At 48.2% G+C, this 19303-nt stretch overlaps 1 protein-coding gene across 1 annotated transcript in view; it reads right to left on the reverse strand.

Moving 5' to 3' along the window:
* The window catches only part of PLXNA2 (plexin A2), a 214045-nt gene that overhangs the window by 41459 nt on the left and 153283 nt on the right, over window positions 1-19303 (reverse strand). Inside the window, exon 12 of the mRNA XM_082434450.1 lies at window positions 16112-16302. Coding sequence (XP_082290576.1) covers window positions 16112-16302 — 191 coding nt within the window. The remainder of the gene's footprint in view (window positions 1-16111; window positions 16303-19303) is intronic.

The raw sequence follows: 19303 nt of genomic DNA on the forward strand, positions 1-19303 counted from the left end.
AATTTGGAGAGAAAGGAGCTGGCATGAGGAACCGGTAGCCCCATAGCTTTTCTGTCCCTGAGGATTCTAAAAACAACCGACACTAGATCTTGGCTGTTCCACTCTCCCCTGGTGCCACTTCCTCAGGTCCGCAGGCCTCCTGGGCTCTGGGAGGTGGCTATTCATAATGAGGAACAGGAAAGGGGTGGCCTCCATGCCCCTGCAGGAGAGATTCGGGAGGAAGGAAGTAGCATCACTGGTCCCCCTCCCCTCCTCCAGCCACCTGGATGCCAGGAACCCACCTACTGGAAACCCTTACAGAACTGTGGTGATCAGCTTGCTCTCTTTCCTCCACTTTTATTTTTTTATTTTTATTTTTTAAATTTTATTTATTTATTTATTTATGGCTGTGTTGGGTCTTCGTTTCTGTGCGAGGGCTTTCTCCAGTTGTGGCAAGCGGGGGCCACTCTTCATCATGGTGCGCGGGCCTCTCACTATCGCGGCCTCTCTTGTTGCGGAGCACAGGCTCCAGATGCGCAGTCTCAGCAGTTGTGGCGCACGGGTCCAGCTGCTCCACGGCATGTGGGATCCTCCGGGACCAGGACTCGAACCCGTGTCCCCTGCATCGGCAGGCAGATTCTCAACCACTGCACCACCAGGGAAGCCTCCACTTTTATTTTTAAAAATACATTCTCTCGCTCGCTGCGGTTAAATACAAGCTTTAAGAAAAACTGAAATGAGATCTTTCTGGAAAGCCTAAAAATATTTCCCTCTTGCAGGTAGCATGCGGGGATTGTACTGGGGATATTCAGTGGAGTTGGCAGGCCCATAGGGCAGCCTCCTCCTGCTGGGAAGACTCTGCAGTGTCCTCTTCTGACATTTGAGGGTCTGTGGCAGAGACACGGTCATGGCACTTGGGAGACTGTAGGGTTCATTTGTTAGCACAGAGCTGCCCAGAAGCATAAACCAGCTTATATGTTTAGAGAAAGAAGACTTACAAAAATATTAATATGTGCAAGCATTATAATCTTGGCATGAAGACACATGTCAAAGAGATGGGTCCAGCTAACAGCTGGGAGAATTAGCATCCTCATGGGTCACTGGAAAGTGCCTGGGTAATACTGGGTCCATGTGGCTCTTCCCCATACAGCACACACTATGTGCTGTGCCACCAGCACCTGGGGAGGTGGTGAAGGAGTTTGGGGGTCAAAGCACTCAGCAGCCACCATGCCCTGGGGCTTACATGGGATGTAGTTTCCTCTTTCTTGCTTAGGACAAAACTGATGTATAAAAGTCTGGATTTCCAAAACATAGATGAGGTGGTGAGCACTTGATTTGCAAGAGGATTCCCAAAGTCTCCATTACTGATGCCTTCTAAATCTATATTGCTGGCTCAGACCTCTCTCCTGAGCTCCATATCCATATATCTAATTGCTACCGGACATCTCGACTTCCACACGTATGTCCCTCAGGCACCTCAAATTTCACCATGTCTAAAAATGAACTCTTAATTTTCCCTCCTTCCACCCCCAACCTGACTATCCTCCCAGATCCTTTCTCAAGGTTAATGGAACCACCGTGCACCCAGCCAGGAATTTTGCAAGCATCTTCGACTGCTTCCTTTCCCTCCCCTACCATGTATAATAAATATAGGGACCATTGGTTCTTACTCCCAGGTGTCTTTTTTGTTTTAAAGATTTAATTTAATTTTTTTTTTTTTGGTTGCATTGGGTCTTTGTTGCTGTGTGTGGGCTTTCTCTAGTTGTGCTGAACAGGGGTTACTCTTCGTTGCGGTGCGTGGGCTTTTCATTGTGGTGGCTTCTCTTGTTGCGGAGCATGGGCTTTAGGTGCGTGGGCTTCAGTAGTTGTGGCATGCGGGCTCAGTAGTTGTGGCTCGCGGGCTCTAGAGCGCAGGCTCAGTAGGTGAGGCGCATGGGCTTAGTTGTTCCACAGCATATGGGATCGAACCCGTGTCCCCTGCATTGGCAGGCGGATTCTTATCCACTGTGACACAAGGGAAGTCTCCCAGGTGTCTTTTGAATCTGTGCCCTGCTCTGGTTCCAGCGTAGGCGATAAGCAGGGCTGCATCACATCTCACCCACACTAACTGCAAGGGCCTTTGTCTTCCTCCATGAGATCTGACTTCTTCACATGGCCAGGTGGCCTTCATGAACACATACCTGCTCTGGTTACTAGTCACTTGCTCTAAAGGCCTTCAATGGCTCTGACCACTGTGCAGGCCAAGTCCCTAATTCCTGGCCTGGTCCTCCACATTCTGATGTTTGTTACTTCTTCAGCCACATCTGCCGTCTTATACTGTATCCACCATGTGCTACCCAAATCCCAGCAGTTCCTGTATACACAACACACTTTAAAGATCTGTGCCTTTGCCCGTGTCATTTGTTCTCCCCCATCTTAAAAATCAGAGAGAGTCAAGGTGGAGGTCTGGGCTCAGCGTGCAAAGGAACAGAGGGAGGAGTCCTGTGAGACACACCCCCTGCCACCTGAGGGCTTCCAGGTGACTGTGAGAATGAGTATCAGGGTCTACCAAAGCCCTGTCTGTGTGGTGGTGAAATCCAAGGCACCCTGCTTTCCTCATTTCTCCCCAGGACCAAGAATTGAGGAGAGGCTCTAGAAGGGAGGCTTGAAGGAAAAGAATTTATCCTCCAGAGAGGGAGTGAATAGGATTCTTCAGATACCACTTCATACCAGGCAGTGCTCTACCCTGGAGACAGCCTCCAAGGCTCTCTCTTCAAAGCAGTGTTAGATTGCAGGACACCCAGCGTGGCACCCAGAAAACTTGGTTCTCTTGGGGGCCAAGTCTGGCCTCTCCACATGGGTCTATAAGGAGGCAAGTCGGTGGAGTCCCATACTACTGCTTGCAGAACTCCCAGGCAGGCCTTTCAGCTCTGGAAGGAGTTGGGGGGCCATAGGGGAGGGGAGAGCTAACCTCCCGCAGAGATGGGGGTGAAAGGGCAGGCTGCAGTTATAGACATTCCCCCACAGACAGAGGGGAAACCAAGATACGGCCAGGATGGCAGCCAGATCCTCACGTCTCTGCTTCTAGTTTTAGATGGCCCTCGGGCTGCTGGCTACTCTGTGGTGTGGAAGGGAGACCTTCTGATGCTTGGGCAGTGTCTGTAGCAGGAAGAGAGTAAGCTCTCGAGTGAGACAGACTTGAATTTGAATTCCAGCTCTGATACTTATGAGCTAGGTGACCTTCAGTCTCAGTGTCCTTGTCAGAAAACAGATAACAATGCTTGCCTCACAGGGATGTTGTGAACGTGAAATAAGACAACATTTGGAAAGTCCCTAATATGATGGTGGTTTCGAAAGTAGGTCTTGATAATTGGCAGTTTCCTTCCTTGCGTCCCCCCTGCACCTGTTCCTTCCTAGATCACAAAAACATGGGATGGTGGTGTTGGCGGGAGCTTAGAGGTGATGGGAATCTTCCTATTTATCCGGAAGGAGGACACCTGGTCCAGGGAACTCATAACATAGATGGTGGATGGTGGGGTGACCCAGGGCAGAGAGAGTCACTCGTGGGTTGATTGGAGAAAACCTGAGCTTGGACGGGGAGTGGCCGTGCTGCCCAGGGCAGGGTCTCAGCGTTGGTGGCTTCTGGGCTCCGCACAGAAGCATATTCTGAACCAGACATCACCCTTTCACCCAGAATAAATTTGGGAGGACACTGGCCATATCTAAAATCGTCTTCATTCTTCCCTCCCTCCCTTCTTGCCGCTTCTTTGCCCCCAGCTATTAGCCATTCTGGGGTAAGGCACAGCATTTCCCAGTGAACTCAATGGATTCTTTCAGGAAAGTAATTCTGAATAAGACGCCCACGCAAACAAATGGTTTGACAGTTTGGGGTGTGTGTGAGTGTGTAGTGGGGGTGTGGAGAGAGGGGGAAGGGAGCTGAAAACCTGTGAAATCATCTGGGAAGATCTTTCGATATGGCCGAATTTCAGCCCCATGTTTTTCAGCACATACTGTGGACCTGAGATCTATTTACATTCTCCTCTGTGGACCTCAGAAGGGAGAGCCAGAAGTAGGGGAGGAGGGAGAGAAGAGCCCAGAAGCAGCTGCTGAGTGGGGGTGCAGGGGGTGTCTGAGGGTCTCCCCTAGGCTCTGTGCTGACTCTCTCTGTGTGCTCCCCCTTGCCCCCTCCCAGACCTCCGGTTCCCCTCTCTTATGTACTATGCAGGCTCCCAGGGGGAGCTGGGGGTCCCCATGGCTATAGGGGGTAAAGCCCATGTGCATTTGACCTGTGGTTCCCTCTGCCGGTCAAGCATGACACTGACAAATGCTTACCCCTCTTGCAAGGCTCTGCTAATGACACGTCCTCAGAAAGTCCTTCTCTAGCCTCCTCAGGAAGATTTAGTAGCCCCTTTGCCTACACCCCAAGACGCAACAGCCACCGGACTGTAATTTCGTCTTTTCTCAAGAAGGCAATAACTATCTGGGGAAAGGGACCTTGCTTTCTCTTAGTAACCTGATACTTAGCACACTGCCTGGGACACAGCAGCTGTCAAGAAATATCTCCAGTTCTCTATTCCTGGGAAAAGCTGGTCTCAAGAGGATTCTAGTACAAACTGTGTTCTTGAATGACCACTGTAAGAATGGAGATGCCTCCGTGTCGCTTGGGAGTGATGCAGTATTTTCACATTGGAAGCATTAAGAAGTTCTTCCTGCAATCTCTCTTACTTTAATTTAAGCCAATTTCTGCTGTGATTCCTCATCGAATGGAGGACTCAACAGATGCCTCCTCATCAAACCTCTTTCAGATACTGAAGACAGCAATCAAGTCGCCTCTGGTCTGTGCTTCTGCAATTCTGTTAGCCTTTTGTTGGAAGCTCTTGTTTTCCAGGTCCTTTGATCATTTCAGAGGCTTTTCTCTGGACCCTTGGATATCCACGCATCCTCTGAGAGTGTAGGGACTCCAAGCAGGCTTGTGGCTTGAGCAAAGGTCTGCGGATTTGCAGCAAACGAGGTCTGAGCCAACCATTTCCATTAGCGCGTCCCACACGCCATCAGCCAGGCTGACCCTGGGCAAATCCCAGAGGGAGGGTAAGCCTTTATTTTTCCCAAGTGCTTTTTTTCACTACCTGGAGTTCCTTCCCCCATTTTAGTCACCTTACACTCTACTATTGTCTCTTCCCTAATGAACCCTTTATTTGAATCTTAATGGGACATTAAGTTGTTATTACCTTAAGAGTATTGGCTTTTTAACTGGTTGTAGAATTAAAAGTTTGTCTATTTGCAGGATTCAGAAGGAAAACGTGGGAAACACATTAGCGCAGAGGGCTCAGTCCAGCAGCCCCTAAGCCCTGTCCCAGAAGCAGTCACAGACCACGCCCAGGTAGAGGTGGCTGGTCCCAGTCCATGCCATGTCCCTGATCTGGTCACCTTAAGTTCGGGTGAATAGGCCAGTAGGATGTGGGATGAGGCTGGCATGTGCTGATGGGAGGGGACTAACCAGGAGACTCCTATCTCCTGCTGGGTCCTCTCAAAGATGCCTGGAGCCCCTGATTTGGGAAGCCGCTTCCCCATCTCCTCAGACCTCACCTGTCAGCAGCACAGCCCAACTGAGCCGGCCGCACACCTGAGCATCCCAACCAAACCTGTATTCCTGCCAGACTGTGTCAGGTTTGTTTTCCACTGTGGGTGCCTTGACCTGGAAAACAGCCACCGTGATGCTGCACTCGCCCTGATTCTTGCAGCCGCTAATTGAACAGTTCGGAGGGAACTGTGCCACAAAGCCGTCCAAGGGCAAGAGTAGATGCAGCGATTAATTACAGCTGGGGAGCTCCGAAGGGCTGCACCAGGGAGCAGAGTGGGAGGTGCTGGAGGCCCAGGGGCTTGGCAGCCTGGGGAGTGCCGGGTGGGCCATTCCTGAGCTCAGGCAGAGCCTTGGAGAGATGGAGTTGGGGCCTCCTACAGGGTAGATGTTTGTTTTTTTTTTTAAATTTATTTATTTATGGCTGTGTTGGGTCTTTGTTTCTGTGAGAGGGCTTTCTCTAGTTGCGGCAAGTGGGGGCCACTCTTCATCGCGGTGCGCGAGTCTCTCACTATCACGGCCTCTCTTGTTGCGGAGCACAGGCTCCAGACGTGCAGGCTCAGTAGTTGTGGCTCACGGGCCTAGTTGCTCCGCGGCATGTGGGATCTTCCCAGACCAAGGCTCGAACCCGTGTCCCCTGCATTGGCAGGAAGATTCTCAACCACTGCGCCACCACGGAAGCCCCAGGGTAGATGCTTAAGGGGTCAAAGGAGAACCCCTTCATGGTGGGAGCCTCATGAAGCCCGGCTCCTGTCCTAGAGACCCTGTCTTCCTCTGCTTATATCTCCTGCCTGATAGATGTGATGGCAGAGAAGACAGAAACGGGCATCGGCTCCAGGTTACTGAAGAGTCTGATAATGATGCCTACCATTTTCTTTTCATTTATTTATTTATTTATTTATTTTTAAATTTTTATGTATTTACTTATTTTTGCTTGTGTTGGGTCTTCGTTTCTGTGCGAGGGCTTTCTCTAGTTGTGGCAAGCGGGGGCCACTCTTCATCGCTGTGTGCAGGCCTCTCACTATCGCGGCCTCTCTTGTTGCGGAGCACAGGCTCCAGACGCGCAGGCTCAGTAATTGTGGCTCACGGGCCTAGTTGTTCCACGGCATGTGGAATCTTCCCAGACCAGGGCTTGAACCCATGTCCCCTGCACTGGCAGGCAGATTCTCAACCACTGCGCCACCAGGGAAGCCCCATTTATTAAGTACTTATCATGAGCCAGGTATTGTGCCAAGGGCCTTATATATTTTATCTCATTTAGGGCTCACAACAAAGTATGAAGGAAGCACTAGTAGTATTCTCATTTTACAGATGGGGAATTGTGTCCCAGAGAGGTTAAGTAACTTGCTCAAGGTTACACTGTGAGTGGTCTATCTAACCTGTGCCTCAAGCCTCCACACCACAATGCCTGAGTTACTATCCTTCTGCCTGGGACTGCCCCGAGATCATCAGCCATGAGAACCCATGACCCAGCCTGCCTGTGGGCCCCTCTGCGTAGGTCCCCCAGCCCCCCTCCCATGGTTAAGGCCATGCTTGCTGCTTTCCAAGGAGCTCTGGAGATGGCTTTGCTGGGACCACCATCTCTCTGAACTTCTCAGCTTCCACCCTCCCTCCTCTCTGGCCCTGCCCCTGTGAATGCCCACACTCCCCTCGGCCTTGCCGCTGGGTAATCTCTCCCTGTGCATCCCAGTCTCCTTAAATGATGCTTGGGGTGGGGACTACGGCTTGCTTCCCATCTCTGCAGCAGGCTTGATGAAGAGCTTGATGCCCGCACCATTTCCTCTTCCAGCCCTGTGGATTGAGTGTTCTATTTGTCTTAGTGAGCCCAGGAAAGAGATGAAGGATGCTATATGGGTCAAACATGGGAGTTCTAGAGTCAAGTAGCTGAAGGTTAACTCCTAGTTCTAAAACTCACTAGCAGTGTGACATTAAGAAAGGTATCACACTTCAAACTGCCTTGGTTTCCTTGTCTGTAAAGTGGGACTAATGATAATAGCTTCCATCTCATAAAAGTTGTTGTAAAGTCTAAACGAGATAATATACATGAGGTGCTAAGTTAGCAGTGCTACGTGCCAGGTAAGCATTCGGTGAATGTTATCTATCATTTTTCTCATTATTATTTTATGATTAAGAAATTCGGACAGGAGCCAGGTCTGTTGAGGTCCAGAGGAAAAGTGGCTTCATTTTTATAAGCATCCCAGGCGGGTGGAACCTCTGGGTATTGTTCTTGGTGGGGCTCAGGGGAGGGGCAGAGAGCTGACCTGTGGAGGGGAAGTGCCGGGTGCGGAGGTTGCCCAGCACGGTTTTGGCTGCCTCTCTGATGGGCCTGTGCAGCTCTTGCCATGTCTCCAGCAGGCTGTCAGCACCCTAGACTGTGTTCTTAAGAGGAGATGGGAGAGACTGACGTCAGATCCTCCCAGAGCAGCCAAGGGAGGGGGTCCCAGAGTAGTCGCCCCAGGGTGGAGTATCCCCAACTGATGGCCACGCTTTGTCTGAAAAGCTCCTGTGTCTGAGATTGGGATCAGGAGGGTTCTGCCCTGAGCAGCCCCCTAATCAGGACAGGCCAGTGAGGACAATTGTGGGTATGTAGACAGCTAATCCTCTCCTGACTAATCCAGTTACTCCTTTCCTGTTGCTTAGAGTTTTCCTGACTTTAGAGCAGTGATGCCAACTTTGTGCCAGCAAATTTTGAGCTCAGCCTGGCTCCCAAAGGCACCTGGATGCTGGATCCAAGATGGCAAACTGTCACATTCTTTTCCAACTTGGTGTGTGTGTGTGTGTGTGTGTGTGTGTGTGTGTGTGTGTGTGTGTGTGTGTGAGCACGCAAGCACGTGTGCATGAGAGCAAGTATGTGCACACTCTTCACGGCAGGCTAGAGCCCAGCTGATGAGCCCTGCAGGAATCTACAGCATCGGCGACACCAGCTCTCCTACCCGGCATGAATCCTTGCTGGCTCTGTCTTAGCTGATAGTACATTCAAAAACCTAATTGTTATCTCAGCAGAGTAACTCCATTATTCATCCTGACACCATCCCCCATTAGCTGTTTGTTGCAGTGATGTTATATTAATGAGCCCTGCAAATAAATGAATGGGAGATCAGAGGGCCGACTTGTTTCTCAGGAAAGCTGGCTGACTTATTTATTTATTTGTTGGGAACTTTGCAGTGAGTCGCTCTGGGCCTGGGCAGGTGGCTCCCGGCTTTTCCTGCCGAGATTCGGTACAGTCTTATGGATAAATACTTGTAAGTGTCCAGCTTTCCAAACAGTTTCACAAATCCATTTGCATCTGAGAGAATCCAGGAAAAAAATCTGCTTTAAAATATTTGGTATACACACTACTATATATAAAATAGATAACTAATAAAGACCTACTGCATAGCACAGGGAACTCTACTCAATACTCTGTAATGGCCTATATGGGAAAAGAATCTAAAAAAAAGAGTGGATATATGTATACGTATAACTGATTCACTTTGCTGTACACCTGAAATTAACACAATGTTGTAAATCAACTCTATCCCAGTAAAAATTAAAAAAAAAAAAATTGGGGCAAATGGAGAGCAGGAAGAAGCAAGAACAATGGATCATCTCAAACTACCATCGCATCAACAGTAATTTATGCTTGGTTTTGAGGGCCGTGTTGGCGGTTTTCTACAATTGGTTTTCTTTCCCGGTTACATGTAATTAAGATAATGTTAAACGAATCAATATCCCCTAAACATGGACAAGTGAGGTGTGGGGGAAGTTACTGAAGTTAACAAATTTATACAGTAAAAGCTACAAGGTGGTCCTAGGTCCCAGTACTCCTAGGACCTGGCATCAGTGTGGTCTTACTGCGCATTGTGTTAGGGGACGTCAGAAACACACAGGAGCGTTTCTTGGTAGCCAAAGGGTGTAGGTTCCTGGTCACTCCCTGAGGACCCCTACACTGGGGATTCGTCCCTTGCATCCCAAGCCTGCTTTGCCTTTATTTCACCCTGATCTCCATTCTTACCTGCAGGCATGAACCACCTGGGCCTCATCCTCTGGGCTCTCCCATCAGGCTGAGATGCTTGTGAGAGTAACTTTCACCGTAACCATTGTCCCACTGATAGACACACCCAGAAACCAACCAAACTGAGTCTGATAGCTTTAAGAAACACATGTGGGATTACCTGGTGGCGCAGTGGTTAAGAATCCGCCTGCCAACGCAGGGGACACGGGTTCGAGCCCTGGTCTGGGAAGATCCCACATGCCGCGGAGCAACTAGGCCCGTGAGCCACAACTACTGAGCCTGCGCGTCTGGAGCCTATGCTCCACAACAAGAGAGGCTGCGATAGTGAGAGGCCCGCGCACCGCGATGAAGAGTGGCCCCCGCTTGCCGCAACTAGAGAGAGCCCTCGCACAGAAATGAAGACCCAACACGGCAATCAATCAATCAATCAATCAATAAATAAATACAAAAAAAAAAAAAAAACACATGTAATTAAAGTAACACATCCCCTGGACAGGCAAGAAGTGATTGCCTTAAGCTTAAAAGTGCCCCCAAATGCTCTTCCATTTTTCTCCCCCACTCATAGGAATAAGTGTGGACTTAATTATCTTTAGGAAGACAGGTGACGGTTATTTTCAGACTTAAAAGAGTAGCCAATGTTCTCAGTTTGTCTGGCATCTCCTGAGACCTTCCAAGGGGATTCAGATCCTGGGCACAGATGCTTTGGGGGTGGGGTGAGGTGGGAAAGTGTATAGCCAGGGAGTACTTCTCCAGCTCTCTGACCAAGAGAAGTAGCATCAAGTGGTGGAGCAAGTCTGCATTCTGGAGTCAGAAGGGCCTGGTTCTGAATTTGTTTTGTCACTAACCAGATGTGCGACTTTGGGCAAATTACTTACTCCCCTAAGCACTGTTTCCCCAGCTCTTACAGCTATCTTGCAGGATTGCAGGGAGGAGTAGGTATGTGGAATACATGGGTTCTGGCACAGAGTAGTGTCTTGTTAAAGAAAAGCTATTATTATTAAGGCTCCCAGAACTAAGAATATGGCTTGTCTGTTCATGTTCTTGGCCTGAGGTTGGTGTCCTTATCAGGTGTGGAGGCCTTGGTTCCTGTTACAATTCTCTTTCCTAATAGAAGACAGCTGCAAAGGGTGTAGATTAGAAATCTCTGTCCAAGGCCCTTTGGAAGAGACAGAGCAGCCTGCAGGGCAATCAAGTTCCAGCCTCTTCCAGGTGGCCAATGTTCAGGGATAGGTTGGCTGCTTCCCCCTGCCTCCCCACCCAGGACTAATTTATCCATGTGATACCTTCCAATCTTAGCACAGTGCAGGGCATACAGCAGTCACTCATTACATGAATATTTAATTGGTGAATCATTTCCTTAGAACCATGGCTTCTCCTCCTTTGGCTCAGAATGTTCTGTTGTGGGTTGAATTTTATCCCCCACAAATTCATATATTGAATCCCTAACTCCCATTACCTCAGAATATGACCTTATTTGTAGATAGGGTCCTTATAGAGATAATCAAGTCAAAATGAGGTCATTAGTGTGGGCCCTAATCAAATATGACTGGCATTCTTATTCACAAAAAAAATTGGAGGGCTTCCTTGGTGGCGCAGTGGTTAAGAATCTGCCTGCCAATGCAGGGGGCATGGGTTCGAGCCCCGGTCTGGGAAGATCTCACATGCCGCGGAGCAACTAGTCCCGTGAGTCACAACTACTGAGCCTGCGTGTCTGAGAGCCTGTGCTCCGCAACGGGAGAGGTCGCAACAGTGAGAGGCCCGTGCACTGCGATGAAGAGTGGCCCCTGCTCGCCGCAATTGGAGAAAGCCCTCGCACAGAAACGAAGACCCAACACAGCCATAAATAAATAAATAAATAAATAAATAAATAAATAAATAATTAAAAAAATTGGAAACAGACATGCACACAGGGAGAACACCATGTGGACACAAAGGCTTAGACTGGGGAGTTGCTTCCACAAGCCAAGGAACACCAAAGATTGCCCCAAACCACCCAAAGCCAAGAGAAAGGCATGGAACAGATTCTCCTCACAGCCCTCAGAATGAACCAACCCTCTGATACTTGGATGTCAGACTTCTGGCCCCCAGAACTGTGAGAAAGTAAATTTCTGTTGTTTAAGCCCCCCAGTGGTGCTTTGTAACTGCAACCCTAGCAGACCAATACACTCACTTTGAGTGGAGACCTCTTTCACGTGAGTTCCAAAGCCCCTTGGTCCTTTCTAAATTTCTTTTCCCAAGAACATGTTCAATCTCTTTCCCCTTTCTGTTGGATGCTGCCCACTCACAGTTTCTTGGGAAATGTTTTCTCTGGGTTTTCCTTTCTCTCTAGGGGATGGCTCCTAACATCCCCCACTTTGATGTCGCAGCAGGTCCTGAAGCACACGCTGGGAAGAACAGAAACATGGCTGCCTGGCGTCTCACAGGCTTTCCAAACCTCTGCACGTCGTCTCCTGTACTGGGGGTTGAACAGGTGACAAGTGCACAGACACCCGGAATGACAGCTGGAATGGGAGCAGCCTGGGATGCCTCCCACAGGGGACAGCGTCATTATCACACCAAGGGCTGGCTGAGAAGGAGCAGACGGTGAGTCCTGAGGGGGTCCTAACCTGGAGTTGTTGAAAACTGGGAAATTCAATCGGCTGTAAGACTTGTCCTACATGGAGCTGCCATAAGAGATGGGTCTCTAGGGGTGGACTTGGTTGCCATGGAGACAGTTGGGTTAGGAGGGGTTAAGGAAGAACACAGCTGTTCATCCAGCTGAGCTTGAGCTCATTCCTTTTCCTAAAGTAGAATTCCTTTGAGGTCATCTCATTGATTTCCCTGCCCCCGGGCAGGACAGCACCATTCCAGTCCCTACTGGTTTCCAGCACTGGACATTCTGCTGCCCCCAGTAGCTGTCATGGGCCATCAGAGAATCCTTCTCTTCTCCCTCAGGCAAGATCTTTGTAGTCAATGGCTTCTGTTTGCACGTGGGCATGCACTGAGGGGGCTACACATTTTGAAGATAAGGAAGGGCCAGAGACAAGAGGGAGGTATGTATAAAAGGGCACGGAGCTCATAGAATTCCCTGCCCCCGGGCAGGACAGCACCATTCCAGAAAAATAAGATCTATGCCAACATCAAGGAATTAGCCAAGAAAGCTGAGGTAAAGAAAATGAGTTGATTCTTCTTAAAAGTTACTTTTAACAAATTATACATTTTTGGTAACAAATGCCATAGAAATGAGGTTGTGTTCTTCTCAGCGCATCCTACAGAGAGGTGCCTGAGGTTGATTCTTCCCATAACTGGTGGTTAACTTTGATCACTTGGTTAAGGAACCTTAACCCTTTAACCACTGTTTACCAGGTTTCTTCACTGTAAAGGGTGTACGAAAGTACACTGAACTATTTTTCTTGTTGTAATTAATACATATCTTGTGGGGAGATAGCTTGAGGCTATGTAAATATCCTATTTCTCATCATACTTTCACTTGCTAATTTTAGCATTCATTGGCCATTCTTGCCTGAAACAATTATTACTGTGAATTTTGCCAAATGGTGATTTTCTATTTCCCTAAGTCCTTCTACACTTATGAGTTGGAATTCTAGTATAAAGAGGAGCTTCCTCTCTCCCACATTAATTATTAATTTATTATATCAATAAGGACCATAGATTCTTATATTATTCTCTTGAGTATAGTCCATTAGTATTATAATTTATTTTCTTGCTTACATTGCCCCAGATTTGGCCACTAGGGCCAAATCAAGTTGGCTCCTGTGCCCTTTGCACATGCACCCTACAGTTTTTTTAGTGTTCCTTGACAAAACTATATAACCTGAATTTAATCATGAGGAAACATCAGACAAATCCCAGCTGAGGGACGTTCTACAAAGTAATGGTCCCGTGCTCTTCCACAGTATCAAGGTCATGAAAGACAAAGACTGAGGATTATAGCCCTGAGGAGCCATGACAATGGAATGCCACATGTGATCCTGGATTGGAGCCTGGACCAGAAAAAGGACATTAGCGGGATGACTGGCAAATGTGAATAAGACATGTATATTAGATGGCTTTATTCTATCACTGTTAATTTCCTGATTTTGATAATTGTGCTGTGGTTATGTAAGATGTTAATTTTGGAGAATCTGGGTGAAGGGTATATGAAAGTTCTTTGTACTATTTTTGTACCTTTTTGTAAGTCTGGAATTATTTCAAACATGAAAAGTTAAAAAAGTGAAAAATGACTTTTATAAGGAGAGGAGGATAGATTGGGGGTGGGAGGTGCAGGATGAAAGTGAATAAAACATTCCAGCCCTGTCTCCTCCAGCTCACATGTGCTGCCCAGAATGCTGTCCCCCGAGTGTCTGGAGACACGGTGTGGGTCTGTCTCTCTCCCAAGATGGCTCTTTCTTTCTCCACAGCCTCTACTTGAAAAACACCAAGAGGAGACCCAACTGCTCAGGGCCTCCAACTCCTGCTGCTATGTTCACTGGGAAAATCAATTACAGCCTAATTACCTCAGGGGGTTAATTAGCATCATGTAGCCTGGGTGTCCTCTGGGAACAGAGCAGCCTGTCAGTCCTCGGTCAGCGAGCAGGGGTGGCGGAGGCAGAGGTTTCTCAGGGAGAAGGCTGCCTTCTGGCTGGGCTGGGGCCCCTGCCAGTCAGAGAGGAGACAGGGCTGGGGCAGCAGCCAATTGTTGGAAGTGAGAGGGGCTGATGGAAGCAAGTCCCTGCCTAAGCTCCCCTGTACCAGAGGTGCAGAGGCAGAGAGACGTACAACTGCAGCAGCAAGAAGAATTACAGAACAGAGCAAGTTCTCAAGGCAGCTGTTGCTGGAAATCACTAGAATCACGGAGAAGGCATGGAGCCCTGAGCTGCTCAGGGAGCTAGCTGTCTGAGGGCAGAGGTTGGGGCACCTCCAGCAGTCCCAGAAAACACTTTCCCGGTGAGATAAAGACACAGGACAGTCGGTAGGCACCACCACTGGCCAGGGCCAAAAGAAAAATGGGATTGAAGAAGCTCAATCTTTGAGGGGCAGTGTCTGCACCCTCATAACATCTTCCTACCAGAATAAACAAGGACCTGGATGGCGGGAGATGCTCTTCTATAGCACTGCGCTATTCCTGGGATACACCGCCATTTGGATGGATGGCATCTGACTGGTCCATATCCGCTAGGAGGGTTGGATGTAAAGGAAGAGGAAGCTCACTTCTTGTTTTATATTACTTGGGCAAATCACAGAGACTCTTAAAATGTTTTTATAATTAAATATATCTGAGTTGAAACACTGGCCCTGCCACTTAATAGCTGTGTGAACTTGGACAACTCCATTTTTCGGAGTCTTGTTCTCTTTATCTGTAAAATGGAGGTGAGAATACTTACTTCTCATGGTGGTTGTAAGGATTAAATGAGACAGTGCCAAGCACACCAAACAAATATTTGCTCCCTCTTCAAATAACTCATCTGTAGGTTAACAACACTTGTTTGATCTTGAGGCTTTTTTATTTTTTAACCGATCTGAAGCTTGAAAATGATCATAGGGATGCTCCAGAAGTTTCCCAATACTCTGCGACATGGATGAGAGCCAGACTTGGCTTTCTTTGGCCAGTAAGGAAAATGAGGCAGGGAAAGGGACAGTGCATCTGCTCAGGGAAGAGGTAGAAAAGGAGCAGCCCCTTCTGCTTTTTTTTTTTTTTTTTTTAATTTTTTGGCCAAACTGCACGGCTTGTGGGGTCTTAGTTCTCTGACCAGGGATCGAACCCAGTCCACAGCAGTGAAAGCCCGAGTCTTAACCACTGGACCACCAGGGAATTCCCCCCTCCTACTTTCTTAAACATGCAAATCACAGTGGTACTTGCCCTGGCCGATATTCCTAGTCACCATAAGGAACATGCAATTAGTTTCAAAGCACAAGCGACAGTCGGTGAATAGGGAGCAGCAAAGAGTGATGAGCACATATTGCAACCGAAGTTAAATACAACTATTCCTCTCCCCGGCAATTCAAACCCCAAGCAGCTGCATGTTCATTCACATTACCTATTCATCTTCCTTTGCAATTGACTATTCAGGAAACATCAGTTTTTTCCAGGATAACTAATTACCTATTTCTTTCCATTAAAATGCACAAACAAATTGGGACAGAGAGTAAACCCGGGGAAATGGCACGGTGGCTAATGCAGTGTCTGCCTTCACTTTCTTCCTCCGTTTTCAGCTTTGCAACTCTAAGCTAACTGCAGCTCCTGAAAGCGCATTTCTGCTGAGAAAAGCTAAACCTGTTTTCTGAAACGTTCACCCGCCATGCAGCCGATGTCTCGTCCCCACCTGGCTCAGCCAGCCTGGCAGGGATGCTGGGCTGGCTCTGCCTCCTCGGTGCACACAGACATGCACGCACATTCGTGCACGGGCGTGAGGACACACTTCCATACGCTTGGCATTTACGCCTGGACACAGGCCATCGAGACACCCGTGAGAGGCTTTACACACCCTTACATTAAACTCACTCTACACAAAGAATTCTTCCATAAAGGCTCAACTCCCACTGCCCTGGGGTCAGCTCCCGGCCATCCATCCCTTCCCACTCTGGGAAACTGGGGGACTCACCTCAGTGATTTGGGGGTTGGAGCACTTAACATTGTGGCTGGACCAGTCAAGCCAGGGGCTGGAGGGGCTGCTACAGTGCTGCTGGAGGGTGCACCTGCGCTCACCGCTGCACCAGCCACACTCGAACTTCCGGTCGGCCTTGAGGCAGAGGCCACAGCTCTCCCGCTGGGCTGCACACTTGTAGAGGTGGACTGCAGAGAGAGGGGAGGCAGTCACAGATGGGGTTGGAGAGGACGCCTCACAATCTACCCCCTTCTTGCAGGCATGATAGAAACCGCCCCCATCCATGGATAACACCAATGATCATCATTATCCTTGCAAGAATAATTGATGGGGAATTAATAATAAATTGAGCCTCTTAGCAGTCGTTTAAAGGCACTACAAGAAAATATTATTTAAGAGTTCTGGCTCTAGATTAGATTGGATCACGGCTTTAATTGTGGCTTCACCACTTCCTAGCAATGTGACAAAGAATTTAACTTCTTTGAACGTTCAGTACCTACTCTATAACATGGTGATAATCATTGTTTTTTGTGAGGTTTGAATGAGATGTTGTATATTCAGTGCTTAGCACAGTGCCTGTAACATAGCTGATGTTCTGTACATGCTTATTATCTTTTCTTTGAACTCAAACTACATTCTTACGCTGCTGCTTCTCTGTCACATATGGCCCTCGCTGAAAGAGGTAAGGACTGATTTCCCCATTTCAGGCAAAAAAGAAGCTCAAAGAGAGATGTAATGACTCTTGGAGTTTACTAAGGTTAGTGCCCCAAGCTGGGATTCTGCAGATCCAACTCGCTGTGCTGCTAGCATGCAGGTCCTGAGAGGAGAGAGGCACACAGGGGACTGGGTGGGTCTGGGAGAGGCGTCAGCTGGGGCTTCGAGAAAGGCCACATGCCTGGCAGAGTGGAGGCAGAGCTGATAAGGAAAGATGGTTGACGCCATCTTGTTCATGGCCCTGTGGATGGAGCGGATATCGCCAGGGAGGGCAAACTGGCTACTTAACAGGTCACTTTTGGAGTCTGCAAATGCTTTTGCTTTTGTCTCTTACCCACTTAGAAGCCCTAGACAGGCCAGTCGGCAGAACCGTTTTGTGAGCCCGAGGCTTGGTAGTTGTCTGCTGGAGTTTTGAATTCAGAGTCCCAAGTAGAACTCTTCAGAAGCAGAATACTTAGGAAGTCATTTTTCAACGCTTCTGGTCAAGCAGACGTAAGCTCTCAGGCCTGGGTGGCATGCTTCTGGAGGTCAGGTACATGCCCCAGGGTAGAGGTATTTTTTTTTCTTCCATGCGTCCCCATTCTACTCCTCTGCTCTGCCAAGCATTCCTCAGTCTCAGCTGCAGGGGCTCTACTGAGACACCCTCATGCCTATGGCTTCTTACGGTAGAGGGCAGGAAATGGGAATCTTAAAATGAACAAATCCGCATTCTGCATTTATTAATATGCACATGGTCCACATCTAATTTCTCATTTGACCCTCATGATGACCCTGAGAGGCGGGCCTCCTTTCCCCCATTTCCCAGGTAATGAACTTGGGACATTGAGAGGAGCAGTAATTAGTCTGAGTTCACATAGCTATTGGTGAAAGAGCCAGGATTCGAATCCCAGTTTGTTGGATTCTAGAATCCGAGTCCTTAAGCACTGTGGCCTCCTCCACCCAACACAGTGCATAACCTCCAGGAACAGCTGGGCTCTGGGTGGGAGGTGAATGTGAGATCTCCATGGCCTGTGCATTCAAGGAGCTGCTTAAAAGTTGTCAGGCGCCACAAGGGAGGGTTCTGATGTGACAGCTTGGATGTGGCTGTTTTTTCTCTAAGCTCCAGGTGCAAAGGCAAAACCTCTGGGAACTAAGCCCAGATCCTCAGCCGGGGAAATGCCTATCTCTTAGCACTGAGAAAATTGGGCCTGGGTATGAAGGGAAATAGAAAAAATCTCCCAGACGAAGTAGTACCGATTTTCGTGGCAGCAACCGGGACAGGGACCATAGCATCTAGAAGAGATGCTGAAGCACTTTCAGGTCTCCTCCTGTGGCCTCAGTCCCTCTTTCTGTGCCCATGGGGTGACCCTCAGGCTGAAGGACAGGCTTGTGACAACCCTAGCTACTTGAAATGTGGTGAAGTGTGGCTCATGGTGGGGGGCGGTGATAGGGTTCCAGGGGAGGAGATTTCACATCCCACAACAGCCGGAGCCACTGGGAGGAAGGGCAGTGATGTGGTTAAGCACGTGGCTCCAGAATTAGACTGTTTTGGTTCAAATCCTGGCTCTTACTATTTGACTCTTGGTCCATTTTTTTTCTTTTTTCAACTTCATTGAGATGTAACTGACAAAAAAAGTGTACAATATTTGAAGTGTATACTGTGATGATTTGACATACATACAAAGAGTGAAAAGATTCCTCTCATCTAGTTAATTAACGCATCCATCACCCCCATATCTATATCTATATCTATCTATATATGTGTGTGTGTATATGTATATATATGTGTTAAGAACATTTAAGTTCTACTCTCTTAGCAAATTTCAATTATGTAATACAGTGTTACCAAGTATAGCCACCATGTTATATATTAGATCCTCAGACCTTATTCATCTTATAGCTGGAAGTTTGTCCCCTGTTACCAACCTCTCCCTATTTCTCCAACCCCCTCAAACCCCTGGCAACCACTTTTCTACTCTGTTTCTGTGAGTTGGACATTTTTTTTTCAGGTTCCACATATAAGTTATACTACACAGTCTTTGTCTTAAAAACATGGAATGCTTTGTAAGTTTGCATCATCTTTGTGCAGGGGTCATGCCGATCTCTGCATCATTCCAATTTTAGTGTATATGTTGCCAAAGTGGACAGTCTTGGTCCATCTCTTAACTTCTTTGGGTCTCAGTTTCCTCATCTATAAAATGAGGATAATACTGGTACATACCCCTCAGAGTTGTTGGGATGATTAGGAAAATAATCTCAGATAAACCACTTAGTGAGTGACTAGCCAGAGTGCTCATCAAACTGGAGTCACTTTTGTCATTCTTGAGATCTGGGAGGAATGCTGTACTGGGGGCAGCCTACCTGCACCCAGGAGGACCTCCACATGGGTGTGCAGGACATGAATGAGGTGGCCTCATGGAACACCCCGTCCTGCATCAGCCCAGCTCCTTCCTGAGCTTCCTTGCAACAGCTGTGCCCTCAAGTCAGCAAGCTGGT

Source organism: Balaenoptera physalus (genome assembly GCF_965194825.1).
Source record: "Balaenoptera physalus genome assembly, chromosome: 1".
NCBI lineage: Eukaryota > Metazoa > Chordata > Mammalia > Artiodactyla > Balaenopteridae > Balaenoptera > Balaenoptera physalus.